This window comes from Thunnus maccoyii, chromosome 24, assembly GCF_910596095.1.
Source record: "Thunnus maccoyii chromosome 24, fThuMac1.1, whole genome shotgun sequence".
NCBI lineage: Eukaryota > Metazoa > Chordata > Actinopteri > Scombriformes > Scombridae > Thunnus > Thunnus maccoyii.
The window spans coordinates 6,801,372-6,816,189 of NC_056556.1; the positions used below are offsets into that span (position 1 = coordinate 6,801,372).

Consider the following 14,818-nt stretch of genomic DNA (forward strand, 5'->3'; position numbering starts at 1 on the left):
TGCCAAAACACACACACACACACACACAGAATACACACATCATCGCAGGCTGTCTAGAGCTTTGATGTGACGACGAGCTGCGGAGGTGAACAAAGTGACGCATCATCAGAACACACCGGGGCAATTAGAGGTGAAATGCTGCGTCGTCTTAGGCTGACTGGTTAACAAACCTGCGGTTAACAAATGAAAAACTTCCTCTTTCTTCTTCTTTACTGTTTAACTGTCAAAAGTCAATGACATCAAGACTTCAAACAAACTATTGCTATTCATTGAAACTGCAGCGGCTTTGCACAGCTCTAGCCTTCAATGACAAATTCCTTCACAGACCTGAAAATGATCAAAGTACTTCAAACCTCTCACAAAAGCTGACAATAGTAGCTCAAACTTACCCCATCTTGAGTTTTTCTTCACCTTTAACGCCGCCATTTTTTCGGAAATATGCCAGAAACACTGTATAGACATCCCTGAGCTCCATATGTAAAGACATCCGAATGCACACCGAGCACTCTGCTCTCGCAGCGCTATAAAGCGACCTAGACACTATTGCTGAAATGTGGGTCTCTGGGCAGAAATAGGCCATGCAGTCATCATATAAGCCTGAGTGCTTTTCGCTCAATCGACAGACAGCATGGTCAGTCCCGTGGCCGCTTTGCCGAATCAGCCTGACAACAGATCTTCTGTTCCCATATTCTACTTGCCGTGTCTCCAGTGTGTCATTATCCGACACTGGCCCTGTCTAAAGACAGTGATCTGGCAGGCAAAGACTTTCCCATATGTCCCACGTTAAGCTCTCTCCAAAGGAGAAGGGCCCCTGCTGGGAGGCAAGCAGGCTGGTAGTCTCGGATCAGATGGGAATCCGGGATAGGCTTGTAGGGATGAAGCACAACTAAGGACAGGGATCCCCCCCTGTCTTGTCAGCCAGTGTTTGTTGCTTGTGAGTGAGTGTGTGCATGAAGGCCTTATTGGTGATTAAGAGGCTTTGGCTTCACTAAAATCAACACTTTCTGCGCAAGAAAAGCTAACACAAAGGTTCCATGCCAGACATACACTCACTCTGCACGCCATCTCAGATTTCTAAATGGTTGTTTTAAACCATCGTCTCTCCAAATGCCTCCAAATGTTTCATTGAAACAGTTTTTAGATGCTCGTTTGTTTATTTTAGTAATCGCTCTCCTGCCAATGACCGCCTGCATCTTTGCATGTTTCACAACTCAGACCAAGCAGGAGCTGCTGATCCCCCCCCTGCCATGGTTAGATATTTGGGCTGCCAGCATTCCTTGGCAGTAGCGTATCAACTACACTGTTACCATGGTCTGAATTAAAAATAAAAGCACTCTCTCTATCAAGTTTCGCTTTGCTGTTTTTTTTTTTCAGATCAGATTATCACAGAGGATTTGAAACAAATATTGATGCTTAAGATAAAAATAACATCATAAAACCCACAGTTAAGTTTTTCAGCTTCATGATGTGAAATCAGAGTCAACTGGATGACCAGACATGAACATCAGCCAGATGAAGTAAAGTACCAGAGATGAGTAGAGATGCTGCAGCTTTTCTCTGTCTGACTCTGATCGCACTCTCACTTCATCAGCGCTGTCAGAGGCTCAGGTTGACCAAGACCCTCTAATCAGATTTGACCGGTGAACAATTGGAAAATCCTAAAGCTGGTGAAATGATAGGGAGAACAATCACCTGGTTGTGCTGCTGAATCGAGGCCATCGGGGGCCCTCGCGTGACTTCTGCATCACAGCTACAATCGCCTTACGTGACCTCACCGAGCCCCAGCAAAACTGTCCGTTTTGGCACAAGAATATTCCATTCTTCTTTTCACACTCTTTTCCAGCAAATCACTTATGTACGCCCACCGGATGATTGCCTAGCTTAACCCAGTGCTAAGCCACCATTATCCTCTTAGAGCTGTTTTGAAGAAAACATGCAAGGAGACCCTTTCTTGGACGTGACCTAAATGAAGGAGAGCAAACTCCCTGAAACCGAACTAGATGCTTTCTGGTGAAAGGTTTGGTCCGGTTTAGAGACTTAAGGACAGTTCAGAGCTGTAAAAGTCATGCACATCAGTCATGCATGTTACGGCAGGGTAGCATTACAAAGGTCCTTGGCCTCATGACCACTGACTCTCGTCAGCGACCTTTAACCTTATCAACAAGACACACATGCCAGAGAAAAAGAGATCAAGAGGCCAAAGCGTTTAGTATATCCTGACAGTCATATTTCACTCCCATTTTTATGCCAACGGCTGTGAAAACTTTCTTTCTTTTAGGTTTAGGTTTTATCAAATTACACTTGATTGATGATGTTTTAAATTTATGATTGCAAAGATCAGAAATGCTTTGAAACAAAAAATGCCCTCTGATAAAGTTTTAAAATTGTACAATCAGCTGCACAAGACTATTTTCCAGAAGCGCAGAGCTGACTGAGTGCAATTGAGGACTAGTCTGTAAAGAGTGTAAATTAAAAGGGACACATGGAGAGAACCAGATTTAGGTTCTTCCTCTTTCATCCCTCCAGCAGTCCTTCTACATTTGGAAGGATTTAGAGTGCAAATTCATGATGGCCGTCCCACATGTTAACCTCTGGCCAAAGGAAGCAGTTAGCAATAAGGAAGCCATTGGTCCTCTGGAACGATGTAGCTGGAACCCCTGCTTGCATCTCCCCAATGGGTCACAGGCATGTGTGTTCCACATGTGAGACAGAGACAGAGATACAGACTGAGGAAGACGTCCCAGTGGGAAACCTTAGCCATGATGACAGCATGGAGTCCATTACTTACACTGAGAGCTGCCATTTGGGAACTGGGGATGGAAGATAGAGTAGAGGAGGTGGGCCCAGATGGAGAGTAGGGATGGGTGACATAGATAAAGTGTCAATATGTATACTTTTCAAAATTAATTTATTACACTCATTCACCATGTCTATTATATTACTGATTCATCTGTTACTAATCTTTGCAATGTTGTTTGTTTTTCTTTCTGACTTTCTTCAATCACTTACAAAAATATTGGTATCTAGCGGTATCTAACTATGCAAATAGTTTTGTTTTTTTGCGCCCAGGGTTTTGAGATATCTGTCTCTGAGATCTGCAACCACCCTGATACGATAGAGGTCAGAGGAATTTAGTTTGTGGTGGTCAAAGCATAGAAATATGTTATTTCAAAACAATCAACGGCAAATTTTCTCTCCAGAAACAGTTTCCCAGTTACTCTGGAAAACACACTGTCAACAGTTTCAATAGGGACTACTTATTTGGTAGAAAGTTCTTCCCATTAAAACTGTTCACTGCAAGATGAATTATTCAAAAATGTTTGTTCAATGCTGTGAGTTGCACAAACAAAATTCCATTCACTTCCATTGTATTGTGGTGGCAATGGAAATCTCAGAGACAGGTGGGTGAAATAACATTTTAAAAAGCTCTCAAGTGGATTTTTTGTAAAAAATGTCCACGTAGTTTATAGAAAAAAAAGCTTATAACGCATGATACATAGAGTTTAAAGGCAGTCACTGTGTTTATGTGTCAACCAGAGCAGCTGCCAGACAACCAAATCTATACTGCAACCATGAGGTCAGTTTGAATTACATGACATTTGGCTTCAGGCAGCAATCTGTGAGCACCAGCTTCACAAGCGCGAGAGAACAGTCGAGCTATCATGATGTGAGGATGGATGCCCTACTTCCGCACAAGCTTGTAATCTGACCTCTTTCAGCATGCCTATAAACATCATAACCAGCATGTTTAATCCAAGGCGGAAGTTACATGTGTTTGTGATTGTCTGACACAGTTACAAGCAAGTGAAAGGTCAAACTTTGACACACAAACCCAGCATAGTGCTTAGTGAATGAACTGACTGTGTTCTCTTTTTTTTTAAAAATGGGAGATTGGTACCAAAGGTCCCTTATGGCCTGGTAATTTAGTGCAAGTGATAGAGTAGAATAACCCAAATTAAGTTCAATCAGACATAATTCCAAGTTCAAATTTGGAAATTAAAGAGTGGGGCAGAAATGGACCAATAAATCCTTTAAATATGAGGTGCTCCCAAAATAGTCCAGACACCTATTATCTATTTAAGAGCCCTCATCCTCATTGGGCAGGAGTAAGGAAGTGACTTCAAAAGACCCCCCCTCCCGCCCTCACCATCCTGTTAATGACCCCAGATGTGTCGTTTTGAACAGGGGCCTGATTCATCTGGCTAAATCCTGTAGCCGCCAAGGTTTGCAGGGGGGCCTTTTCGAATGCGCCAAATTAAAACACTTGGGCCAGGCATGGCTGGATGCTTGGATGATTAGAAGAGAGGGCATTGATCTGCAAACAGAGTGCAATCACTCAGGTCCCCCCTCAGAGTGTATTAGCCTTCGTTGGTCCAGCTGTGCAGTCAAGAGTAGTGCTGAGGTAATGAGAGTAGCACATGAATGCATACAGTACACACACACACGGTTCTGAAACTTTACTCTGCGGACCGTGGAGGCATCTCAACCTGAGCGTGACTGTCCAAACAACACGTCCAGACTTGAAAAACGCTGCCATTCCTGCCTGTTTACATCATCGTTCTCCAACATACACGCGTTCTCACACACTGAGTAATGTGAAGAAGGAATACGCCGCTGAGCCATAAATCTGCAGGCACCAGTCATCGTCTGTTGTTGTTGTTAGTCTAGCAGTAAGTCTCCCATATCCTGCCATGAAGAGGGCCCTTCAAGACGGCAATGATTCAAAGTCAAGTGGACCGGGTCGGTTGTAAACGCCCTGGTTTTGCCGATGAGTGCACATGTGTTCTGGGTGACAATGACTTTGATCCAGCGGCTGAGCAAAATAAGGTCAAGATGAATTTATTTCTGAGGTATCTTCAGCAAACTGGGTTACCTTGAATGCCTTGCAGAGAACAGTGACAAGAAAAGTGACAAAAAACAAGATACTGTAGAAAAAGCCAAAGGAAGAGAAAGCACAAACATCAAGATATTGAACCTGAGTGTGTGTGAGCAGACTTGAGAGCAGCAACCAACAAAAGGCCTCTACTTTTCCCCTTCTACAAGTGTCTAATCTCAACAACAGCCAGAGGAATGACTACAATAAAGTCTTTAAGAGGATAAGCATGGTAAGCAAAACAAAACGCGGTGGAGTGAAACCAAACAAATTGCCACACAAGACTGAAAAAGTTGGTCCCGTTGCAAGTTCTGTCCTCAGCCAAAATGAAATTTGCTGTTCTAGTCATTACCTGAAAACAGCCTCCCTCATCTTCAGGCCAGACGTTAACATAGGGCCCCAAGTGGGCCCCGAGTTCCTGTCTGCTCACCGGTCATCCTGTCTGAGTGTGGTATCACAGCAAATGTCCTTGCGAGATAGACATCCGAATGCATTCAATGGATTATATTTCTGTCTCTACAATTCATTTAGTCTCTTTCACTTTTTGGTCTCTGCATTCATTTGTTGAAGGTTGATTTTAAGTGCTGTTCCTGGTCGTGTCCCCATCCTTTTTCTCCTCTATTCTCCACCATCCCGTCTTGGCTCCTAATATGTCTTGCCCATACACGGTGGTGGGACGTCCAGGGTGGGCCGAGGAGGCTGCTGGGCTGTGGACTGGAGTGTCCCACTAATCCGTTGGAGTTTAATGACGGCAGGCCGCACTACTGGTGGTGAAGCCCTGGGGGGTTGACCCAAGTCAGGAGGGGTTGGGCATGTGACCCACACCAGGCTAAGACCCTAACTGGTTGGGGGGAGGGTGTGTGTGCATGGAGAGGTGGATATAGGCATGTGTGTGTACACCTATGTCTGGAGTTAAGTAGCCAGTCACTTGAGGAATGCAGACTTTCTGATCTCAGCCGTGAAAACACAGGCAAATTGAGCTTTTTTTTTGTGGGTGAATGTAGAAAAGAAAAGCCAGTTGTTCCAGTTTTGGCGATTCCTGCCTTACATTCAACCCCTGCCAAGAAGTGTAAGCGTTACAGGGGCGTACGGAGGCAAACACACACAAACAAAGGATGTAAGGCATTGAGATTCCCTGGAGTTCGTCTGGCTGTAAGGAATGAGGTGTCTGATGTTTTCTGTTCGGTGTGAGGATGCCTGTTTGTTCATGTGTGTGTGTTTCTGTGTGTGATACTGTAAAGTGCAACTCTAACAAGCAGCTCATTACCTTTGTCTCATATCATCACAGAACACCTCTGTCGCCCGGTGCAGCAAATCATAAAAGCAACAACCTCAAGAAAAGGCATTTAGGCAATCTGACTGGACCCTATTTTTGGCAATGTTTGAGAAATCCATTTAAAGTGCTCATTTGCATAGCGTTTGATATCTTTGCTACAACATTTGGCTGGCTTTTATCCGTCAAATTACACCCCTTACTAGCCTGATTTCACTTCCATCGTCGTGATTCAAAGCACAACCTCAATTAATTAGCAATACGCAAATCAATTGTTGCCTGGGGTCAAACAGATCCCAGTCTATTTAAAAGATTGGATGTCCACTTAACATGATTTGCGGGTGTTATCTCGAAAGACACATTGATGAACTGAGGTTTCTATTCCCCTAATGCGCAACAAATAACAAGCCTAAATCAATCAGGAGATATGGATGAAGGTCTTGCAGAACACAAGCAGCAGAGACACAAATAATTGTCGTCCGTCAGTTGACAGCAAGTGTGCACCCATATGAAACAGTGCCTGTCCGTGTCTTTGCATGTGCTTGTGTGTGGGAGGTATATCCATAAGCCAATAACTGAAAACAGCAACGCAAGCAGCAGATGCAAGTGGGGCAAAGGTTCATCTAAAGACACTTGTCAGTAGCCTGGTGACCGAGTTATCTTTTTTTTTTTTTTTTTGCTGGCTTGCAAGTCGCTAATTAAAGTGACCACACTGATGTCCCATCTGCCACCAGGGCACAGCGCCACCGATTATTGGCTGCCATGTAAACATGTTAATCCACTGAAGGGCCAGGTACGAGTAAACACACTCCACACAAACACACGTTGGCGGCTTGCTCGGTGAGCTCGCTCATTCACATTCAGATAAGCACTCAGTGACGCTTAAATAAAGATTAAGACTTTGACAGTGAGACTGAAATCCTGTTAGCTTGTTTGTGTGGAGGTGGAGGGAGATATCTTTGTAATTTGTAGAAGGAAAGCCGCTGAACCTTGTGTTCCCCGAGGAGTCACAAAACCATTGACGGTGTGGCGTGCAGAAATTACAGCAATCCAGCATGATGACAATGAGCAACGCTGCCGGAATGACAACAGCTGAGTGAGGTGGCAAGGTGAACGTCCTCCCTTCAATAAGCACTTTTTTAGGACATAATTATCTATATTGCTGAACCACACTCTCTCGGTATAACACCGGTAGCCGTCTGGCACCCAATGAGAACCATCCATCTGGGCGACCCCTTGCCATGACGACAAATTCATCTGTCTCCATGGGGATCTGTGCAGAACCCAATCTGGGATAAGCTTCGTATATTTCCCTCCTAACAGAATTACAGTACTTTCTCTTGCCCTGGCTGCAAGACATCGACTCTCCTACCGTTGCTCCTCTATCTACTAATTCACCACTATAGCTGCCTGCTTTTAAGAGCCTTACTAGAGGGTGAGTTCACTGTACTGTATCTCCCCAAATATTATCACACTTTCCTGGCAACGTGTGCAGGAGACACAATAAGTCTACACACAGGCCAGACAGGGAGATACTTGTGTGTAATCACCAATCCTACACAGTAAAACCCAACGCGAGACGTGGACAGGTGCAGCCAGCCATGTTGGAAATACAAAATTGGATCGGACAGGTTTATACAGGATTTCCTGTTGATTTATATACCTCTGACTCAACAGAGAGTCATGCTATACCAACTGGAAACTGCCTCTAAACTATCATTTCATTGGTTATATCCCATACAGTCTGCTACTGACATACCAAACAAAAGGAAAATTGAGTCAAAGTGCTGTTATCGGCCTTAAAGCAAAGCAAGAGCTACTCTCTCATTCACAGTTAAAGGGCTGTGGTTGTATCTGACAGTTCTCGAGTGTAAACGGTATGAATGTGATGCAGGGTGTTGCTTTTCTAAAAAAGAAAAAGTGGTGCGAGGAAGCTGAACATAAGTGAGAAATACCATTGAGCTTAATTCGGCAGCATCAATGGAACATTTCAAATATGTGATAAATCTTTGGAATGGCTCTTAAATATTTTATTCTTCCCCTGGCGGTGACTCTGCCCTCATCTGCGCTATAACACTGGGACCATTAAAATGTGCAGGATTTTCTCCACTAACTTAATGAGATGATAAGCAGTCAATGTGAAATTCTCTGGACCTTTTTTTTTTTTTTTTCCCCTCTTTTTTTGCATAAGTAAAGCACTGAATGTCTATCGCCTAATTATGGCATCAACTCAGCTCCAACTCTTGATTTGCCGTCCCACTCAGTCACACCTCAGCGGCCGCGAGAAGGAGGACAAGTTCGAAATAGAGGTTGCTGAAGTTGTTTGAGCACTTCACGCTTTATAAGTTTCTCTGTTTCATAGCCGGAGGAATGTGTCGGCCCATCTTTCGCTGATGAGAAGGTCAAATGATCAAGAGAAAAATCACTGTGGCACTCAGAAAGAAATGAAGAAAAGCAAGAGCAAGAACACAATATTAATTCTTAAAGTTATAAAGAGTGCTGATTGCAAGGAATTGCTCTGAAATATCAGATACTTTTACAAAAATATATGGCAGTATGTCCTTGTTTCTATTGTTTGTTCCAAATTTGACACATAATATCCATCTATTTTTGACCTTGATATTTGATTCCTATTGGCTAATGGATGATGGATGTGTTACTTTTGCATAATGCATAGTACTGATTACTGTCATAAACCGATGTTCCACCAATCTATTCTCACATTTGCCCTCCCAGTGGGTAACACTGCTTTTGTACTACACCACCTGTTTGGTTACTAACACAGTTTGTTGAAATGTCAAAAGAAATGTTAAGGTGTTACAAGAATCACAGCTACCTAAAAATACCCTCTATTGTTTAAATGATATATGGTGTAGAACGCAAAGATATAGGCTCTGTTTGTGATGATGAGTGTTGAAATCACTGTCTGTAGATTCAATAAACTGTTCAAATTAAGTTCAGATATCATCATGACCTTTTAAAAGCAAATTAGAATATAAAGTAATGTGAAGGAATCACTGACTTAATGAGTGTTTTACTTTACTGATTACAATTTTGTGCAGATAATAGCTAGTCAGTGATGGTACTGTGTGATTTCCAAACCAACTGGTCATTAAAGTACTCTGATGATCTCAATTGTAGCAACGGAAAAAGGTCAGGGAGCATCTGAGGTCTCCTTTAAAAGCTTTGGAAGATTTGCTTAGAGAGTTGCTGATTCAACAATCCATTTTCTATACCCATTTACATCTGCTATATCCCTCCTACACAGGGTCACGGCATTTATTGGACAAGATGATCCTCAATATCATAAAAGCAACTTGACTTAAAAAGCTATTATTGACTTGCACTTCACTCAGTGTTCAAAGCTGCTACATGTGTTGATTTTGGTTGAATGATATCAGCGTAAGGGTGGAAAACAGGATTTAAGGGTCACTGTGGACCTACAATAATGTCAAATACACTCTCGGCTCTCTGGGTTCTTTCACCTGGAGAATTGCTGCTGCAGTGAGACCACCTGCGCCCGTTCCAGCTCTGACTCCTCCGTCACTTCCCGGAGACGCTTCTCGCTCTCCAGTCGCAGGCGTCGCTCTTCCTCTAGCTCGTGGATCAGCTTTTCTCGCTGTGGACGCACAGAAATAGAAGATGGGTTACCTCTCAGCGGTGTGGCTAAAGAGATCATCCCTCGACATCCCTAGGTCATATGCTATATTTATGGTTCTTGGCTAAATTCCTGTCAGCCCCAGGGATACTATAATCCGTAGCTGACCCTGACCTCTGACCATCCTTGGAGACGGGTAACTAAAAACAGAAACTTTCAACATATGTGATGAAAGACCAAACATTGTTTCTGTACAGGTCATCGTGGATGAAAAAAGTCTGATCTGGTCATATTTTTCACTAAATAAAAGAATAAGGGCATGATGACATTTAAGCTGCTGGATTCCAGCATTCCAGCCATTACTTCCAGTAGTTTGTTGTTACCTTGAAATGTTCATAATGAACCTCCCCTTTCTTCTGTCAGAGAGAAAGTTCACTCTAAATGTCAAATAACATCACTGAGTCTGGTCTCCCATACCTCAATCTTCCCCTCCATTCTTCCTTTTCATTTCATTTCAGTGCTGAGCTTCCTCATGTGTGTATATGAAAGACATCAAAGTCCCTGAGCCTTTCACTCACTTCCCACATACATTCAGCATTTACTTAGAAAATGCTTACCAATGGTATTGTTACTATGAACAGCTTGTTTCAGCCAGTCCATTTCATTTTACAGTGTTGTTGCTTGGTAACCTTGTAAAAAACGTTTTTTTTTTAAGATTGAATATGACCTCACTTGACTTTAATTCAATTTCTTCTGCAACGAAAGCGCAAAATTCAAGCTCAGTAACTTACAAAGCTATCATGGAGGTAAAGTCTACCTTCCTTTCCACATTACCTCCGCTTCATTTTTAGTGCTGTTCTAGCAGTTTCCAGTATGAAATCTGCTTTTGAGTCTTGGTTTGGTGAGTTAACCCCATCATCCTCATGAGGAACTTTCAAAAAAAGGTCTCCATAGATCGCACGACCATTTTTATCTGCCCTTTTTCACCGGAGACAATTCCGAAATTAAAGCTCTTTTTCCAGTCTTTAATTGGATTCTTCTCTGTCTGATGGCCTCAGCCATCTGCTCCCAAAAGAGAGCCGTCTTCGCCTCAAACCCAACTTCAAAGACCGCGGCCCTGCGCTTAGCTCCTTGAGTGGGAAGATTGGCACCAGTGAGGTTTTTTTTTTCAGTGACAAAGTTGTGGATGAGATTTGAGCAACCAGATTTTAGCTGATGGAGCAAACGAGCGAGGATCATTCTCTTAGACTCGCAGTCTCTACACGCTGTTGATGCTGATAATTTATGACAAGGCAATAGGCTCTATTTTCTTAGCTGATTTAAGTGATCAACCATCTGTCACTATCTTGTCAAGAATATCAGATGAGTGTTAAATATGTGGAAATTGGTTTGAGGCAAAGAGAGGATTGTCATTTGGGGAAAAATAATGGAAAAAAGTTGCCTCTTTTGCAAACCAAGGTTGTGTTACTGCTGAAAAAAAGCTGAAGTGTTAAGTCATTATGACTGTCTGCAAAGGAGTCATTCTCTGGCTGTAAATTTAGGGGAAGATTATCCTGTCAGTCCTTGGTGAAAGATTATATATCATCATCTGCCGTGAAAGGTGAGACCAGAGGCTGCCACAGAAAATAAAAAAAAACAGAACAGAAGAAGAAGAAGAAGTCGCCTGCTCAGAAGACAATACAAACTTAATTAATTTTAGTTGAGGAGAAAATTCTCAATCTCTATCTCTTCAATCTCTATCTATCTTTCTACAGCTCGTCTTTAAATCTTCAAGTTAAGCACCACTCACAGTAGATCATTACTCAGTGTTAAGACCGGTGCTTTTTCCACACACAAGCATTATGGGGACATCTAGTGGTGGAAAAGAATGAGGGCTGCTTATTCACCTTCAGAGTAGAGAATGTGTTCAGGTAAATATCTATTCTTTTACTTGGTATATAGACAAAATATCTTAGATATGATGTTTGTCTTTTAGCTAAGTGTAACATCAAAGTGTGCAGCCATGATTTAATACTGCACCATAAATCCAAATTCCAGAGAAAAATGTCAAAACAACTGGAGAGCGTGCCAGTAAATTGCCTAACAATTTAGAAAATTGCCATTTTTTACTGTGACCATATTATCCTGAATGCAACCAATAAACAACCATACTTCACTGTATTGTAACTTGGCAGAAATTCTGTCACAAATGCAGATTTTAACTGGCTTGGATGGTGGGGTGCTGGGGTGGTGGGCGGTGGATATTAAACACAAGTCACCATTAAAACCAGTTCTGGTCCTCACTGTGGCCATAAATTCATGGCTACTATGTGGAGCGGCTCTTTACACAACAGGGAGGCTCCCCCTGTCAGGAGTAATGGCCGCTGTAAATCCAGCTGCACAGAAGCATAAAGTACAACATCCCCCTGCCAAGAGCTGAACCTATATATCTGGACTCAAACCAACGGCTTTCTGGCTCTTCTTCAGCTCTTCTCTATAAGGAAAACGAGCCTTAAAGATGAAGAAAGAAAGATGAAGCATGTTGCAAGCATGTTACTAATATTCATTTACAGGGCCTAGTACAAAGACAACATTATTTCCTTAATACATGAGGATGGAAATATGTTTTTAATAACTCAAACATGGCGTAAAAGCTTTAAAACGCAGCTAACCCAGCATCCAGTAGTTTAGCTGGAGTTCACCTCAATGCAAACAAGCACAAAGGCCTTTTCTTGCAGCGCCATATGTATTAATGCGTACAGTATTGTTTAGCAACTTGGCCTGGATTCTCACGAAAGAACAGTAGCTTTAGTCCTGCTTTTTGTTGCCCACATGGCCTAACTAATGCCCGAGGCATAAACCACCGACCGCTATGTGACTGCTCCGCTGACAGAGTCTTGCCAAGAACCTCAATAACAACACAGGATTTATAGTCGACGTTGTACTAAAAAGCCCTCTATTGCTTTTGTTCAATATAATTTCAGCAATTTAACAAGGCCTGAAGCCATTAAATAAAACATTACCATATCTTTATGTGGCCAGAAATCCCCGGCAATACATTACAGTTTTTCTTGGTTTGAAATGTTTATTATCCACACTGACTTCATGGCTTTTGTTTCTGTGGTAGTGAGTATGCTAATTGAAAGCATATTCTTTAATAGCTACAAAGGCAACATGCCTCTAGCAATGCCCTGGGAAGATATCTGTCAATCCCTCCTATCTCTCAACACTGAGATGGGGTGTGATGAAAACATGCTTGGCAACTTTCTGTGAGAACATTTACCCAAGTTAATCCAATGACTGAGGAGATAATCCTCTCACTTGACTGTCTGTCATGTCCGGTTGAGGTGCGCTACCCTCTTTCTCCTGTGGAGGGCAACGTTTTCCTGGAATAAAAAAAACCCGACAGCAACAGCTCCAACAAAGCCGGCTCTATCAAACAATACAGTCATTGGAAGAAGCAATATCAAATGGAATAGGCCAAGTAATCTATAAAATGGCCTGGGGAGGATTTTATACCAGTCTACTGAGCCATATATCTGAAACAAGTCCAGATTGGGTGTTTCAGGATTAAATTTGACCTCTGTCACAGACGAGGCTGCTTTCATTTCCTAGTTGATAAAAAAAAAAAAAATGTATCCATCTATACATGACAGAATTTATCACCCCCAACATGTAAAAGCTTGAGATTGAATTGACTGCAAGGTCATATTGATTTTAATACACTAAAAATATTGAAATAAATGAGAAATGAAGGATAAAATGAACAGCAAACACCTAATTTATGAGTTGTGCAGTCCTGCAACACACACTTGGTTGTGCTGCAGCCCAAAGTGCTTCTCCCTTATTTCCTCTGTAGCGAATCATATGTCTAAAATTGTATTAGTTGCAGTGGAGCCCAGAATGAAGCCAGCCTCTGTAATTGGACAGCATTAGATGGTAATGGTATTCATCCGAGCTGAATTACTGGGAGACTCGAACCCCCCTGATACCCTCCAAGATCCACAGAGGACTTCTAAATTAATTAGAGACCTCTGCCTCTCCTTGTTGTGCCTGCAATGCTGTCTCCCATAAAAGAAAAGCTGCAACACAATGTTATCAGGTTAAGTGCATGTGTGTATACCTCTGATTCTGTACACGCATCCGCGGATGTCCATCCGCAACTGTATACGTGTGTGTTCGCGCAGGGGTTTGGGGTACAGTTTGGGGGGCAACCGGCTCAATAATCTCTTCATTACACAGAAACCCCCTCTGTTGGAGCTCTTTGCCTAATCAAAGGGCCGGGAGCGGATCTCTGGCTCTCTGCTAAAGCAAACATCAGGGACACAATACACCGCGCAGGTTCCTCATTCATAAATAAAACATGCCACTAGGCTTGTTTGTGTGTGTGTGTGTGTGTGTGTGTGCTCATCAGCAAGACTGAATTCAAATGAAAGTGTAACATGAGGCGGATTTGGCTGCCTTGCTGGCACACATAATGTATTTGAAATGCCAGGTCGGATACGCCACGCTAAAGACAAATCAAGCATTATCAAGAAGACAAAAGTGTGTGAAATAATGGTATTCATGTCGTAAAGATAAAAGATGCATTTAAATTAAATGTCAATCAAAGTATTTCCCTTCCAAGGCTATTAATTATGGTAAAACACCTGAAAAAGAGCTCTGAACATAATTAAAAAGATGGCGTTTCACTCTGAGGAGAAATTCACAAGAACATATGTTTCTTTAGATGACTTATAGAAATAAGGTTGAGTCTAAAGCGTCTGTTATTCACTAAAAACCTGCGTCCTGTGTCCCCCAGGGCTCCATCAATTCAATTATCATGGAGAGCCACTACATTAGAGTGTACCACTTCTCTCTTAGACAGCCTCCGGCACTATAGCAAATAATACACACACACACCCCAGGAATATGCTAAATCATATGAGTGGCCCATTTATCATTGCCAAGGGAGCTCCCCCACCCCACCCACGCACTCCCGAGTCATTCAGTCACACACACAAATACACTCTGGAGAGTGGGTGAAAGGGACGGTGTGGAGATGCGATTTGGGCCTGGCTGTCAGCGCTCGTCACCCGGTGAATGTGCCGAGCGC

The 14,818-nt window shown here is 42.6% G+C and overlaps 1 protein-coding gene across 7 annotated transcripts in view; it reads right to left on the reverse strand.

The window, feature by feature from the left end:
- Nucleotides 1–14,818, reverse strand: part of LOC121891792 (nck-associated protein 5-like) — a 136,125-nt gene that overhangs the window by 45,200 nt on the left and 76,107 nt on the right. For all 7 annotated transcript variants that reach the window (XM_042404358.1, XM_042404363.1, XM_042404361.1 and 4 more), the window contains one exon: nucleotides 9,632–9,765. In XM_042404358.1, coding sequence (XP_042260292.1) covers nucleotides 9,632–9,765 — 134 coding nt within the window. The remainder of the gene's footprint in view (nucleotides 1–9,631; nucleotides 9,766–14,818) is intronic.